The sequence below is a fragment of the Trifolium pratense genome, linkage group LG6 (assembly GCF_020283565.1).
Source record: "Trifolium pratense cultivar HEN17-A07 linkage group LG6, ARS_RC_1.1, whole genome shotgun sequence".
Classification (NCBI taxonomy): domain Eukaryota; kingdom Viridiplantae; phylum Streptophyta; class Magnoliopsida; order Fabales; family Fabaceae; genus Trifolium; species Trifolium pratense.
The window spans coordinates 34,507,673-34,524,324 of record NC_060064.1 but is presented as its reverse complement, the minus strand read 5'-3'; the positions used below and the strand labels follow the sequence as shown (position 1 = coordinate 34,524,324).

Genomic DNA, 16,652 nt, shown 5'->3' with positions numbered 1-16,652 from the left:
GTTCAAACCCGGGATCTCACAATTATATATGAGTTTAATTTCAGTGGATTATCAATTCTTCTAAGACAAAAAAAAAATTGATGGTTTAAATATTTTTAATTATTAATCATTCTGCATCTATTGTCAAAAAAAAAAATCATTCTGTCTTGGACACGTTATTTAAAATCATTCTGATGGATTTTACAATAAGATAACCAATTTCATTAATGAATTAAAACAGAGGATAAAATCCGTAATTAAACCTATTTTAAAATTTTAAAATAATAATTCACTCATACTTTGAACTAGTGCCTTTTCAAGCAATCATCATCTGTGAAGTGTGAAAATAACATTTTTGTTGATACTTGAATCAATGATCAGAGACTTGGAGGAAGTGCATTTACATGAAGAAACTTCCCCTAAACAAGTGACAAAGAAGACTCCAAAACAGGGGACTAGCCTCAACACTCCAAAATAGTATAGTAGCATTTGACAATTTAACATCACATTCACAAAATCATCATCATCATCAAACATAAATGCAGTAATACCAATACCTTACATCTATAGTATAAATTAGTTTAGAAAATGACACCAAATAAGAACAGAGTATGCAATGCAATAATTATTTGTAAAAGAGAGTTACAAGATCAACATACACAACAAGATCACAACACAAATTCTCATATTTTACAATGTCATTTCATAGCAATTAATCACTTTTGCTAAACTATGAAATAAACATCATTTGGGTGAAGCAACCCAACAAATTCAACATCATGATGATAATAAGATCATAGTCTTTTTTATCCTTAAAAAAAATAAAAGAAAAGAGAGACAAATACATAACTAATTAAGCTCTGTGCTTTTTAATCTTGTTTTGAAGTTCATCTTTCTTTGCTCCAACAACCTTATCAACCTCTTTCCCTTTCTTCAACAACACAAACGTTGGCATAGCCTGCACCTTAAACTCCTGCGCCACATCCTATAATTTTCCCCCAAAAAATTAAAAAAAAAAATCAAAATAATATTTTTAATAGAAATTAATTAAATTAAGAATAATAATAATAATAATAATAATAATCTTACAGATAATTCGTCAACGTCGATCTTGATGAATTCAACATCAGTGAAATCGTTAGCCATGGCGTGAATAATAGGTTCCATCATTTTACAAGGTCCACACCAAGAAGCAGAGAAATCAATCACAACCTTCAAAAAAACAGAAAATCAAAAGAATTCAATTCAGATCCAAAAAAAATAAAATTGATGAGATGATTCATTCTATAGAGTTTACTTACAAGCCGAGGAGAATCTTTGAGTTCGTTGAAGTGAAGTTGCCAACGAGCTGATGAGTGGAATGTCTTAACGGCTGAATCGGCAGATTCAGATGGTTGTGAATCGGCGGAAGGACCGCCGCCGCCTAAGAAGGAAGAGAGAAATCCGCCCATTGCTTTGTGTTGAGTTGAGTCAAATGGTTGGTTGGTTTTCTTGTTTACAAAATGCTTTGCTTGCTTACTACGCCTTAATTTCTTGTTGTATTCTATTGGATTTAGTGATGTACTCCTTATAACCCCGTGAAGTTACTAGAGTCGGGATTTGAACTCCGGATAATACCTTCACTTAAGTTATATCACGCAAGAGTCTCATTAGCCGTATGACGTGAGAATCTCATGTACAATTCCTTTGAGAAGGGTGTGAATCGAATCTCTGACAATATGTTTAAGGGAATTAAAACCTTACCACTTGAATCAATAGTAAAACAAACATTTTTTTATTAAGGATTAAATAGAGTATTAATATCTATAGTTACGTATTATTAAAAAATTATTATAAATTGTATATTTTGAAAATATTCATCGAGAAAAATCAAACATCTTATATGCTAATATTTCTATTTATATATTCATAGAAAAATATGGTCAGATTAGCTTATATAAATTGTGCATATATTATCTAATTGGATTGACTTACTTTTTAGCTTATGCAAAATAATTTATGCAAATAAATAAGTTTTTACGTATTATTATAAGCTTCTCAAGATAGTTTATGAAAAAATAACTCATGGACATACAATCTTTTTAGTGAGAATTTATGAATTAACATAAAAAAAAAATTATTTATATAACCTTTTTTATATGCTAAAAAATAAGTCGATGTAAATAGATCACAGTCAAACTGTGTCACTTATTTTAGAACAAATTAAGGAGATATATGTATTGAATTTACTTTGTTATTATTTTTTAGACTAAAAATATCAGTTATTATAGATTAACAATATCGGTTTCTTTCTATTTGAAAAATATCAGTTATTTAATGAAACTAAAAATTAAATTGAGTCTTATAAAAAAAATGTCTTATAAAAAAATTAAATTGAGAAATAAAAATAATAATATCATTGAAAAAAGAATGAATTCGAATGAACAATACTATTTTTTAGATGCTTACAAAGATCAAGTGATCAATTCAATGAGTTAAAGGGTCAAACACAACGGATTGATGTACTCAAGAGAGGTTTAATAATGATTATAAGTTTACAAAGTGTTTCTTGAAATTCCATAAGTACTATAAAGTATTTTATTCAAATGAATTATGGGATTTTGTAAATTATATAAATTAATAAAATAATTTTCAGTTTGTTACATGAATATAAGGAAAAACATGGAAAAAATTCTCCTGTTAGCATATTATGTTATGATCCTCTTTTTTTCCCTATATCTTGTTGTAACTGATGCAAGGAGTAAGCCCATTTTTTCATATTTTCTTTTTAATCTTATACAAAAAAATTTCATCATCTATATATCATTCATATGATTTTTTTCTTGTTTTATATCACAGATGTTAATTGTACTTCTGTCCTTGATTGTGCATACAATCGATGTATTCTTCCTACCATGGTGTTATGCGTGAAAGAAAAATGTATATGTGCTTAACAGTTAAGTTAAAAAAGATTCTATTACTTCTAAGCATATAATTATTTTTACATGTTATATTAAATATTATTGCTCGTATAATTTATCTTACACTTTGAGTTATATTATTTTAACAGGACAAGCTGAACAACACAAGATAAATGCTATCGTCAATAACAACTATTTGTCTTGTTTATTGCCATTATAATAAATAATAACGTGATTTCACTACATTATCTATAGTATAGTATAGTATAGGCTTAACTACACATTTGGTACCTTACGTTTATTTTAGGTTTCAATTTGGTCCCTTACGTTTAAAAAGTATCAATTTGGTCCCTTACGTTTATTTTAGGTTTCAAGTTAGTCTTTTCCGTCAATTTTGTCACATGTGGCAGCCAATTTGCATATGTGGACTGACACGTGGCACTTGGACACACTGACACGTGTACTGTTCAAACGGTGTTAGTGACAAAACTAACGGAAAGGACTAACTTGAAATCTAAAATAAACGTAAGGGACCAAATTGAAACTTAAAATAAACGTAAGGGACCAAATGTGTAGTTAAGCCTATAGTATATAATATATATATAGCTAATATATATTTATGTTTTGCATATAATATAGTGGTGTAAATTATTTATGGGTGAAACTTTTGTTGGGATTTAAACATGAGTGATTAAGTTTTGATCATTAATCTAATATTTTAAGATTTTGGGTGAAGATGTGACATATTCCTCTTTTGTGATCTCTGGTCATTATGACTCATGTTTCTTCCGAGCTTTCTGGATGCCCAACAAATTTTGTCGATGATACATATTTGTTGTGTTGATTGTCTAAGTGTAGGTACCTTTAGACACTTAACACTTGTAAAGGGTTGCTGTGTTGTTTACAATTGACCTTATACTTAACACTTTAATAACAATTGAAACACATGTTCTAGTGGTTGAAAAACTTTATTGTAAGCAAAGGATGCGGGTTCAATTCCCACTTTAGACAAATTAATTTTTAGATTTTTTTTCTTTTTATTTTCATCACAATATCCGGTCTACTAGACAGTCTAATCTGGTTTATGAATCAGTTCTGACATCAAACGGTTCCGAACTTCCAACCCCTTCCAATATCAGTTACTAAGAAGATAAATTACAACCAAATAACTTTAGGTTTGTTTCAAATCTTTCCATGGAACTGTTTTGTGTACAAAACTAAGTAGTTAGCGGTTATTAACATCAATTCTCTCCCATATGTCTGGACATATCTAAAGCGAAAGCCGTTTATAGTTGAAATGTATCCGTAATAGTCGAAAATACCATCTATAAATGATCGCTAAAATAATTCATGTGGGTCGAATATTTTCTAATATAAAATTAAATAATGGTTCAAACCTTAATAAAGGTCGAAAATACCATCTATAATTGACGGTTTATCTATAGTTGAAATGTATCTATAGTTGGAATGTATCTGTAAAAGTCGAAAATACCATCTATAAATGATCGCTAAAACAATTCTGGACCAATATTTCCTAATATAAAAATAAATAAAGGTTCACATTTGTTATGATGAGTTTAACTCAGTTGGTAGAGACATCACATTATATATGTAGGAGTCGGTTTCGAACTCTGAACATCCTACTTATCCACCTGAAATTTTTAGTAACAAGACTATTTAAAAAATAAAAATAAAATTCTATCATGTAAACTACTTAATAAAAAAAACTTAGATTCTATACCAAAAAAAAAAACAAACTTAGATTATCAAGAGATTTTATTCAAATATGTGGACCAAATAATTCAGAAGATCTTGGAATATAAAAAATTTGCTTATATATTGTGGCAATTAATTATCAAAATATTTCATCCACTTTTATTTTGACGGGAAAAATATACACAAACGAGGGGATTAAAAAAAAATTCAACTAATCACGTGAGTTTAGTTCAATTGACATGACATTGCATTATACATGCAGGAAATCGGGATTCGAACTTTGGTGATCTCACTTATCCACCTTAAGGGTGAAATTTCTAACCACTGAACTGCTAGAAAAAAAATAAAATCATCCATGCATAGCGAGAAAAGACGAAACTGTTTTGATGACAATAATAACACTTTTTGTTTAATTTTATTCTAATGTCCCAAAAAAATAATATTCTAATGACTTTTATAATATAATTTTTTCAGCAGTGCTATACATAATACATCACGACGAGTGGTTTAACGAAAAGCAAGAATGCGTGCTTATCACGTGCTAACTACCCACAACAAGTTTTATTATTTATTGACAATGATTTATAAACTAAAATAGATTTCAAACAACATAATTTCTTCCCTTCCGTCGCCACCGAGATCTGGGGTTTTTATCATCATATTCTCCATTGAATTTTTTGGGTTTTTTTTTAATACTTCTTCTCCATTGAATTTAGTACACTGGATATAATCTTTTCCTCACCACAGTTATAAAACCAAAGGAAATTAGATTTCTCTTGTAAATTCTGGCATGCACCTTCACCTTCACCTTCCTCAATGATTGTTAAGATTAAGAAATACAAATTGAAAACACTAGGATCTTCAGTTTAATGGAGAATGGGTTGCAATACTGGTTTCAACATGGTAAACAGAACAAGATATTACAACTTAAAATCAACATCACTACGCTTGGTTCTCTAGTGCTTCTTGAGTTCTTGTTACAGAGAATTGAACAATGTTGTCTTTTACATCATAAAGGTCATTGAAGAGGGGGATTTGTTGTGGCACTGTGTGTCTGTACATACCTTCCTCAATTTCTTCAAATCTTTTTTTTTTTTAATGTACTGCGAAACAAAAAGGAAGAGGAAAGGTAAACAAAGAGTTAAAAGGGCCCACCGAAATTGTTTGCCACATCATTCTTGTGTTTGTCTTTGGCCAATTCGTGAGATTCTATTGTTTTGATGAAAAAAAAATTACAGTTATTTAATTATATATAAAAAAGTTATGGACATGAGAGGGAGGCAAAGAAACATGCTGAGCTTTTAATCCAAAATCATTTATTATATTAAAAAAGTATCAAAAAAATTATTATATTAAAAAAAATTATTACAATAAAATAATTTAAAAAACAAATCTTAATAATGGACTTAAATAAAAATGAGATCTTTGATTTTAATGAGTTGATTTGTTTTTTGTGCAACTTTGATAAATTAATTTGATTGATTTCATTAAAGTTAATTTTAATAAAATCTTTTGATTGATTCGCATAATAATTAATGACAAAGCCTAATTTACTATAAATGAGAGGTTAAATATTCAAAAAAGAGAGAGAGAGAAAATATAGACAGCAAATAAATTGGAGAACGAGCAAGGTATGCTCTTTTTTTTTTCTCGCTTTATCACTTATTGTGTTTAACGAATGTATTTTATTTATTTATTATTTTTTTTGTCTAAGAATTGCATTATTTATTTTTTCTGGGTCAAATAGTCTAGCGATTAGAATTTTACATTTGTAAGGGTGAATAAGTGGAGTATCAGATTCAAACTTTGATCCTGCAATAATTTATAATGTCCTTGCCAATTGAGCTACGTTTCATGGACATAATTGCATTTGTTTTATTACCTTCTATTTTGTTTCTTTTAGTACATTAAAAATCTCTAGTTTGTTCCTTGTTGTGTTTGATTACTTACTATTTTTTTTTTATTGATGTTGTTAATTGATAATGTAGTATTATATTTTGGCCACATCTTCAAATAATATGTTTTGGGACATTCCTGAGTGTTATATATTCGGTTATTGAGAATGCACTCTCTGTCTCTTTCGTCACGTTTTATTCAAATCTCATTTTATGTATCTACCTTTCCCTGTAATATGCATGAACTCTTTAATTTTTTTCTTATTGTTGTATTTTTCTTTTATTTTCATTGAATCTCACTTATGCAACTAAATTTTCGAATTAATTTGTTTCTTCTGTTTTGCATTGATTTCAAGTTTTGCAAGATTTTAACTAGTCTTCTGTTTTATTCATATGTTTTCAGTTAGTTGTTAACTCGATCTTTTTTTTGTTTACAATGTAGTTGAAGATTGAACCCAGAACCTCTAGCATACTGCATAAATCTCTGACCACTAGACCAAACCTAGTGACTTAGTTTGTTAACTCAATCTTTGAAATTTGCGATATGGAAAAGCAATCTTATAGCAAATTTATTGATATGGTAAATATCTCTCTATTTATATCTTTTCCTACTTTATTTGTTGTGTTCTTTTCATATTTGTTTTCATTGTGAAAGTCATTAAGGTGTATTGGTTAATAATACAGTAAGTTTTTTGCCTGATTACAGGTGCGGAATCTCATAGAACAATGCATGCAGCAATATATGACTCCAACAGAAGTAGTAAACACACTACAAAATAAAGCAAAGATTAAGGCTGAAGTCACTCAAACATGTAATGAAGTTTTATTGTTTAGTTTTTTGTTATAATTAATAGTTTCATTTCAAGCCTTCCATTCTCTCTCTATTGTTAAGTTTCTTTTTCCCTGCCCGCATCAATCAATCTTTTCAGTTTGGCGAAGGCTTGAAGAACAAAATCCCGAGTTCTTCAGAAGTTATTATACAAGATTGGCGGTGATGAAGCAAATAGAGGAATACAACAGATTGTTGGAAAAACAAAAGCAATTAATGGATGAAGAACAAACTAAAGTTGCATCTACCTCCAATGGATTTCATTCTCATGCTGTTTCATCACTACTACCTTATTCTAATATCCCCGATTGTAAGTTTCTATCTACCTCCATAAATATTGTTTTCAACTCTCTATCAATTGCAATTAATTTTTTGTATTCTATCTAGCTCTGAATGTCATTTTATATATTTTACAGTTATGGAGAATCCTTATGTTTATGCGCCGCAAACTACAGAAGGATTAATTAATGGGGGTATGGCTGATATGTTTGCTCAAGGAGATATTCCAACCATGCCTCATATTCAAAATTCAAACGGCAGATCATCATCATCATCATCTGGTATGGTTGACATGTCTGTTCATGAAGTAAATATCAATGAGGCCAGCCCAAATGTAGGCAATTATGCTTCAGCTACGCCGATCACTAGTGCCTACTCTACCTTACATTCGATGAATGAATCAGTTGCGGATCGTCCATACACTTATTTGAATGAATCGCTTTCAAGAGCATTTAGCTTTGAAAACATGCTTTCAGAATATCACTTCCAAGACATTCCAGGACCAGAATGTTCAACTTCTTCTCCTCACATGTTTGGTTCTGATGTAAATGTCAATGAGGCCAGCCCAAATGTAGGCAATTATGCTTCCGCCACGCCGATCACTAGTGCCAACTCTACCTTACATTCGATGAATGAATACACTTATTTGAATGAATCGCTTTCAAGAGCATTTAGCTTTCAAAACATGCTTTCAGAATATCACTTCCAAGACATTCCAGTACCTGAATGTTCAAGTTCTTCTCCTCACATGTTTGGTTCTGATGTAAATGTCAATGATGCCAGCCCAAATGTAGGCAATGCGATAACTAGTGCCAACTCTACCTTACATTCGGTGAATGAATCAGTTGCGGAGGATCGTCCATACACTTATTTGAATGAATCAATTTCAAGAGCATTTAGCTTTGAAAATATGCTTGATATGTTTTCTGGTATGTCCTCTCTCTTTTGTTTCTATGGGTTAATAATGTGTGTCTGATTTGAATAAAATATTTTTCTACCAGATCGATCAGTTTTCTAGTTACATATACAAATGTATATATCCTCAAGTCAAGTATACTTAGTTTGGGTTAATCAATCACCAGTAGTAACAGTTCATCTCCTTGTTCGACAGATGTACCTGATCGAGGCTTTCTCGTAGATTCTAATATTCATGATTTTGATCTTCAATAGAAGAAATTAACATGGTAAGAAACTATATATCTAGGCCCCTCCTTAAAATTTTGGTTTGTGCCACAATATTTCTTACACTACTATATATTGTCATGGTTCTTACAAATACTTTTGAAAGTAATAACTAATTTTAATTGTTTATCTTACCTGCAGGTTGAACAAATGCTTTCAACAATGTCATACATAAAACCATAACTTGTGAAGAATATATGCTTTAATATTTTGGAAGTTTGCTGAAATGCATTTTGAGACTTTTTAGTTGGAACTATGCAGATAAACATTTAATTTTAGGATGATTTTATTTTATTTTATGTCTCGTGTTTCATAATTTTTTTCATGAATATTAATTGCTAAAGATTGAATCATTCGATGTTTTTATTTTTTGTAATAAATTTTAAATAAATCACGATCAAATTTTGTAAAAGAATAATTGTTTTAAAAGAATATTGCTAAAGTTATTAACATCACCGCATCAATCTTTTAAAAGTATAATTGTTTTGTAATTAAAAATAGTTGTTATTTTTTTATAAAAATAGAAATTGTGAATTTTTTGTTATTCAGAAGAGACAAAGAAAATCTTAACATTAATACTAGTACTCTGTATAAATCCAATCTCCCTAAAATGAAGTGCACACATAAATAAAATAATTAATTTTTAGTTAAAATAAAAAAGTTATTACTTAATATTAATATAATTAATTAATATAATCTTTGTTGGAACTGCAAATTTGCGAAGCCATCTTCTTCTCCAAAGCAGTACCAAATATTAAAAGTTAGGTTTAATTAGTTAAATGATCTCTTAAAGACATTTTAGGTTTCACAATAGTCCTTTAAAAAAAAAGGTTCGGATTGGTCCCTTAAAGACATCTCCGTTAATCAAATTGGTCCATTCCGTTAACTTTTAACACCAAAAGTTATTTGTCTTAATCAGTGGCGGAACCAGAAAAAATATTATGGGTGGGCCGAAAAATAGTTAATCTATTTTCAAATTGAATTTTTTGCTCCTCTATTATCATATGTTACAATTTTGGTACCAACAATCTATATTTTTACTCTAAAAATTGTGATTTTTGGCTATAAAGGTGATTTATTGTCTCCAACATTGAATCTAAAGATGAAATATCAAATTTGAGACCAAAATTCACATTTTTTGTCATTAAAATTCGCTAATTTTACGGCAAAAAAGAAAAAAAATGAGATAGGACTAAAATTGCAACAAATGTGAAAATATGGGATTTAAAAAATTAAATATTAATTAAACATATTTTTTTATGTCATTTCATATTTATATATGTTAGTTCAACTGCTAATTTTATCTAATATTATAAAGTCAATTAATTATGAACTAACATTTACACTAATACTTTAACTAATATGTGTACCGAGTTACTTATAATCATCAATAATATACTCTAAATTAATATTTACATTAATATTTCTACATTAATATTACTGAGTGCTTAAAATCATTAATAATACATTTAAATTAATATCCTACAAATAAAAAAAATTATTTTTTTGGGGTGGGGTGAGCCGTGGCCCACCTCAACCCACCCCTAGGTCCGCTGTTGGTCTTAATGAGAACCATTGGATATTTTTGCTTAAATGAGAACCATTGGATTTTGTAGATCTATGTATCTAATGATAAATCATCAACACCTATTTTTTTCCCTTTTCGATTTAGATTTTTTATTTTAAATTATTTAGATTGGTTTGATTTGTAATTTTTTATTTTAAATTTCAATGTATCAACGTCCAGAACTGATAGTTTTACAAATTTATTAAGTCTTTTAACTTAGTATGTGTGCTTTTTTAACTGCAGCAAATTTGGGTCCAAGATGACATCATATTATACTTGCAGAGCCAAAACGATGGAAAACCCATTACAAAAATTTATTAGAAATATAGATATGTAACTATGATAAAAGAGGATAAGCAGGAAGGAGGACGGTAGTTTGGTTGGAGCTACGACAAAGGTAGTACGAGGGCTCAACGAGGCTATCGAGGCAGAAGCGATGAGTGTTGTTGAAGCAATCACGTTCTTAACACAGTTCCAAAACGGATCTGTTATCATCGAGACAGACAATGCTTCAATTGTGAAAGCTATCCACAGAAGAATTTACCCTAGACTCTATTGGAGGATGCTAGCGAGGAAGATCAGAGAAGCTATGGATGAAAACCCCAAAATCTCTATCCAATGGATCAATAGGAACAAAAACACGGTGGTTCATGTGTTAGCAAATTGGGCTGAAGTTGAACCCAACAAAATTTGATTACATAAATTACCCCGCACATTTTAGGCCATATCCAAAAAGATATGATGCCATCTCATATTTCTTCTGTTTAGTAATATATTTCTATTTGCTTAAAAAAAAAAAACTGTGCATATCAATCAATTTATCAAATAATATAACACATGATTTTCATTTAATGATATTGGTGATGATTGAATTTATTTATAAGAAAAAATAATATTATCTTGTTCAAAATGCAAAATTTAAAGTCAAACAATTAAGAGGAAAGTAGCATAGCAACTAGTAAGTGCTCTTCTCACAGAAAAGCAAAAGCAAAATGGCTGTCCCTTTCTCTCTCCTACCCGTCCTGCCCGCTTTCTTTCTTTCACATCCCAATCCTGCCCGAACTGCCCGTTGTTGAAAAAAAACTCTCTTTCACATGCAAATGCAAACTCAATCTCTCTCTTTCCCACATACATCTCCTTTGGACTCAAATTTCATCAACCTCAACTGGGTTTGTCTTTGTTTTTGTTTTAGTCATTAGTTGGTGTTGATCCTTTTGTTGTTTTCACTAAAAACTATGATGTTTTTGTTCTTTTAATTATTTTCATGATGATTATGATAAAATTTTAAATTTTACTGTCTTCAATTATTGGAATTGAGATTTCTTGAAGTGGGTGTTTTTTATTTTAATCTTTTTTTATACCCATGTTCTAAAGTTTGAAACTTTTGGTGAAATTTTAATATGTAAAAGAGTTTTTTTTGGAAGATGGGGTTTAGGAATAATGCAATTCAAGCAGGGAGTTTGGATGTGGGGGGGAAGTCAAAGGGAAAGGGAAAGATGAAGAGAGATGGTGATGAGAAGGAAATTGGGTGTTGTGTTAAATTTGGTTGCTTTGGAAAGTGTATACCTTCAAGATTAAAGGTTGATACTTCCAAAAATGGCACCACAAGTGCTCATAATGGTAATTTTCTTTTTTCCTTTTATGCCCTCTTGTTTAGTTTCTGGAAATGATTTATGTTTGACATTAATGTTAGGTAGAATTAGAAAGATTTGCTTTTAATGTTTAATCTTAGGTTCTGAGTTGTTGAAGTGATGCAAATATTCTATTGTACTTTTTTACTATTAAAGGAAATTTGAGGTCTTGTTTGCAAACAATTGAGTTTCAAAACAATGATCTGTTGTCCATTACCATTTGGCCAGCTGCATAATCTCTTTGTAAATATTAGCAGTAGGCAGTACAGTAGCACTGTCACTCTATTTGAATAAACTTAATTAAGCGATTATATAGCATAACAAGTGCTTATCAAATAAGTGCTTGTATAAAAGCTAGTTCTACAACTATTGATTAAATAAAGTCACTGTTCTATAAAGCAAGGACACATACACCAGGCACAACACGAACACGTCGACACAAATAATAATTTGAGGCAATGACATAATTCAATTATAAGTGTTGGTGTTGTGTCAGTGTCGGACATTGACGCCGTGACACGCTTAATCCAAGGAGTCTCCGTGCTTCATAGTCATTGTTTTAATATGAATTTGCACGAACTGTAGAATGTCATGATTGTATGATGTGAAGTGTTTTTTTTTTTTTTTTGTATTCTTTAGTCTCAAGTTTAATCGATAATAATTATGTTTTTTTTATTAGTGGAAAAACCATCTGTTAATGAGAAAAGAAAAAAGGAAAAAATTGCTCCACCAGGATCGTCTACAACTAGTAATGCGGAAAGTGTCCCTTCCACTCCAAAGTTCAGTGAGGAATTGAAGGTTTCTTCTCATTTGAGAAAATTCACATTCAATGAGCTAAAGATGGCAACTCGGAATTTTCGACCCGAGAGTCTTCTTGGTGAGGGAGGATTCGGTTGTGTTTTCAAAGGTTGGATTGAAGAGAACGGAACTGCACCTGTGAAACCAGGTACGGGACTTACCGTCGCGGTCAAGACCCTCAACCATGATGGACTTCAGGGTCACAAAGAGTGGCTTGTACGAACGAATTCTCGATTCTTTTTTTTTTTTACCTTCAATAAATTTCTTTTATGATTCCTTTTTGTTAACATTCTCGTATTTTGTTTGTTCTCCTTTCCAGGCTGAGTTAGACATTCTCGGTGATATTGTCCACCCGAATCTAGTTAAATTGATTGGTTTCTGTATTGAAGATGACCAAAGATTATTGGTTTATCAGTTTATGCCGCGTGGAAGTTTGGAGAACCACCTCTTCAGAAGTATGATATGAACCTGTTGTATTTCTTTTGTATTCCTTCGCTACTGAGTTCCATGAATATGCAGTCCGTAGTCATTGCATCAAATTTGGAGATTTTCGACACATTATCACACTGCATTTGATATAAAATTTAGTTGAAAGCAAGTTTGATACAAACATTAATGTTGCATTCCCTATTCAATGTACTACCATATTTTTTATACATTATTTAATTCGCAACTAACTCCTAGGGTCCTAGGTTGTTATAAGATTTGGATTGCCTGCAGTCACAATCCCGTGTGTTCACATAGACAGCACATCATCAGTGGTCGTTGGATTGAGGCCGGACAATGCTAAAAGCAACCATATTTTGATTTATCTTAAACTCTAAAATACAGAGCTTGAAATTTGGGCTGTCTGATCTCGATCCAACAATCATCGATGTGCTGATTGCATGGGAATTGTGACCGCAACAAATCTAAATCCATTGTTATGGGGTTCATAAGCTTTCATATTTCAAGAAAAGAAAATCTAGAATTAAATGAATCTCTTCCTAAAATGCATCAACTTTTTTCTGCTTTGTAGTACTCTTTAAAAATTTGTATGCATAAGGAAATTTATTCTTTTCTGGTAACAACCATGAATTATGCAGAAGGGTCCTTGCCACTTCCTTGGTCTATTAGAATGAAAATTGCGCTCGGTGCAGCAAAAGGTCTTAATTTTCTCCATGAAGAAGCTCAAAGGCCAATAATCTATCGTGATTTCAAGACATCTAACATTCTATTAGACGCGGTATGTCAGTTTGTAATGCAAAAGTTTTTTAATTATTTTCTATTTTTACACCAACTTCAAAACTTAAAAGTAAACTTACTTATTTTTTAGGAATACAATGCAAAACTCTCGGATTTTGGACTTGCCAAAGATGGTCCTCAAGGCGAAAATACTCACATATCAACGAGAGTTATGGGAACATATGGTTATGCAGCTCCTGAGTATGTAATGACTGGTTAGTTTCATTTCCTAATCTTTTGTTTAGTAAATTTAATTCTTCATATGATGATTCAGGCTTTGGATTGCAAAGATTGCATATAGTTTTGACCTCTAGATTTTGTTTCATATGATACAATAAATGGTAAATATGTGCTAATTGTTTTTATACATTTTTTCCTTTTATGTACTAGATTGTTGATGTTACTCTTTAGATACAAAATCATTCATGTACCTTCATTCTACAATTAAGATAGTTCATGACATGTTATCAGAGTCTCTAATCTTATGCCATTGCGGTTTTAATTTTGACCTAAACTGTTGGTTTTGATTAGGTCATTTAACATCAAAAAGCGACGTTTATAGTTTTGGAGTAGTGCTACTTGAAATGCTCACTGGCCGACGAGCTGTTGATAAGAATAGACCAAACGGGGAACACAATCTTGTGGAGTGGGCGAGACCTGTACTTGGAGAACGGAGATTGTTATTCCAAATAATCGATCCTCGTCTTGAAGGCCACTTCTCGGTCAAAGGAGCGCAGAAAGCTGCCCAGCTAGCCGCTCAATGCCTCAGCCGTGATCCAAAAATCAGACCTATGATGAGTGAAGTTGTTCAAGCTTTGAAGCCTTTGCAAAACCTCAAGGATATGGCTATTACGTCATATCACTTTCAGGTAGTGCGAGTAGATCGTACCATGTCCATGCCGAATTCAAAAAATGGTACAAAAACACAATTAGCATCTTTGTCGAAGAAGGGTCAACCTATGAGGATATTGTCGAGTCCAAATGGTCAACACGGTTCTCCTTATCATCATTATATCAAGTCACCAAAACCTAAACATGGATAAGAATCGTGATTTTCACTCGTTAATTCGTTTCTCTATTCATTCGGTCTCCTCAACTTAGGCCAGTATTAGCTCAACAAACAATTGGTCTTTCTAAAACCTTAGAAATCATTAAAAGTTGTCTGTTATTGTGAATTTGTTATACATTTTTCTACATTTTCATAGGCTTCCTTCCTTTTGATGTTGTAATTTTTGTAAAGAAAACAACTGGTGGTGTTAGCTCATGTTATTAATATTTATAGATATTTACATACTCATTGGTCAATGTAATCATAAGTAACTACTTATTAATGTAATCAAATGTTATACTTGCAAAAGAAGCATGCTAGAGCTAGCTTTGAATGATTTTAATTTGTAGTTTCAGATTATATTATAACTCTTCGAGAGTCTTACATCGGATGAGTTATGACCTAAAAAATGTTTATAAATGAGAGACATTATTCATCTCATAATTTTGTTTTGTAAGGTTGAAATAAGCCAGACTAAAATTATACTGGCATCAAGAACAGCAGCAAGACTAATTGTGGGTAGCTTAACCACAAAAATGTGAATCCAACAAAATTTCGTCAAATGCATTCCATCAGTTATTTCACATTGATGATTGTATTTTACAAATTTTTATGTCTTGTGTGATTTTCATATTCATCATCAAATGCTTATGGTCCTGCTGTGCGTTTGCAACCCCGATGCAGTGAGAAAGTTGAAAGAAATTCTGGGATTCTCTCTCACTAACCGGTTACTGGTGTCAAGCTATCGAATCGGTTTCCTTATTGGCAAAGGAGCAACACTCATAATTTCAATAAGAAGGCTTACAAAAGCTAAAATCCGCATCCTATTAATGGAAGATCTTCCCAAAATTGCATCAGAAGATGATAAATTTGCATGCACATTTATATACAGTATCATTATTATATTAAATGTTACTTCATGTAGTTCTTTCGTGGTCCTCTTTTATGTTAACAAATTAACAATGGTCCTTTTTATGTTGTTGACAAAAACAGTTTTTTGAAATCTATGTCATATAATCAACAATAGCATAAAATATACAAGTTGACATCAATTCTAGCACCTGAGGATTAGCCACAAATCACAATGCCAAATTCGGTAGCTAATGTGGAAGATCGAAGTGTTGAATTTAGATGGTATGTTGAGGTAAGGTGTACATGTATATATTGTTATATTAGTAAAAATCGAACTCAATACCTCAAAGGTCTACAATACTCGCACACACCATAATACATATTTGTTGTTTTGAAGCATGTCTCACATGTTATGCATGGTTTTGTTTGTGGATTTTCAGTGAAGTGATGGTTGATACAAGGCCTAGAAGTGATTGTTGATACTTCATGGATAAACATGTTTTCTCTCCCGACCAATGTTTTAAAACCCGGACCGGTGATCGACCCGGTCAAAGCACTGGGTCACTGGTTCACTGGTCAGACCAGTGGGTCACTGGTCAGACCGCATGACTATTGACCCGGCTTTTATAACAAATTTAAATATATTAACTTGAATTTCATAACAATAAAATTTAATAAAAAAAAAACTTCTTTCAAACTTTTTTCAATAAAATTTCATATATTTAAAAAAAAAACACACAAAAGCTTTTCAT

At 31.1% G+C, this 16,652-nt stretch overlaps 2 protein-coding genes and 1 long non-coding RNA gene across 4 annotated transcripts; 2 read left to right on the top strand and 1 right to left on the bottom strand.

Moving 5' to 3' along the window:
* Positions 1–589: 589 nt before the first annotated feature.
* On the bottom strand, positions 590–1,575 carry LOC123893100 (thioredoxin H2). The gene is made up of 3 exons (XM_045943021.1): positions 1,281–1,575; positions 1,069–1,191; positions 590–964 (listed from the first exon to the last, which is right to left on the bottom strand). Exons 1-3 carry the CDS (start codon positions 1,428–1,430, stop codon positions 833–835), a joined length of 405 nt encoding a protein of 134 aa, XP_045798977.1. The 5' UTR covers positions 1,431–1,575; the 3' UTR covers positions 590–832.
* A 984-nt stretch (positions 1,576–2,559) lies between these two features.
* Positions 2,560–3,122, top strand: LOC123892668. The gene is made up of 3 exons (XR_006803248.1): positions 2,560–2,719; positions 2,818–2,914; positions 3,029–3,122. It is a non-coding gene; the product is annotated as an uncharacterized LOC123892668 (long non-coding RNA).
* Positions 3,123–11,228: 8,106 nt separating this feature from the next.
* On the top strand, positions 11,229–15,391 carry LOC123888987 (serine/threonine-protein kinase PBL34-like). 2 transcript variants are annotated; one of them, XM_045938158.1, is made up of 6 exons: positions 11,229–11,967; positions 12,658–12,992; positions 13,096–13,231; positions 13,865–14,001; positions 14,092–14,215; positions 14,532–15,391. In XM_045938158.1, exons 1-6 carry the CDS (start codon positions 11,772–11,774, stop codon positions 15,041–15,043), a joined length of 1,440 nt encoding a protein of 479 aa, XP_045794114.1. In that variant the 5' UTR covers positions 11,229–11,771; the 3' UTR covers positions 15,044–15,391. The 2 variants fall into 2 exon arrangements, with proteins under 2 accessions (XP_045794114.1, XP_045794113.1); XM_045938157.1 differs by having other exon boundaries at positions 11,254–11,967; positions 13,862–14,001.
* The last annotated feature ends 1,261 nt before the right edge of the window (positions 15,392–16,652 follow it).

Coding starts and splice junctions, on each gene's coding strand:
- LOC123893100 (XM_045943021.1), bottom strand. CDS start 1,430: ATGGGCGGATTTCTCTCTTCCTTCTTAGGCGGCGGCGGTCCTTCCGCC. Junction 1,192..1,280: donor TCAAAGATTCTCCTCGGCTT/GTAAGTAAACTC, acceptor GTTTTTTTGAAG/GTTGTGATTGATTTCTCTGC. Junction 965..1,068: donor TCGACGTTGACGAATTATCT/GTAAGATTATTA, acceptor GGAAAATTATAG/GATGTGGCGCAGGAGTTTAA.
- LOC123888987 (XM_045938157.1), top strand. CDS start 11,772: ATGGGGTTTAGGAATAATGCAATTCAAGCAGGGAGTTTGGATGTGGGG. Junction 11,968..12,657: donor CACCACAAGTGCTCATAATG/GTAATTTTCTTT, acceptor TTTTTTTATTAG/TGGAAAAACCATCTGTTAAT. Junction 12,993..13,095: donor AGGGTCACAAAGAGTGGCTT/GTACGAACGAAT, acceptor TCTCCTTTCCAG/GCTGAGTTAGACATTCTCGG.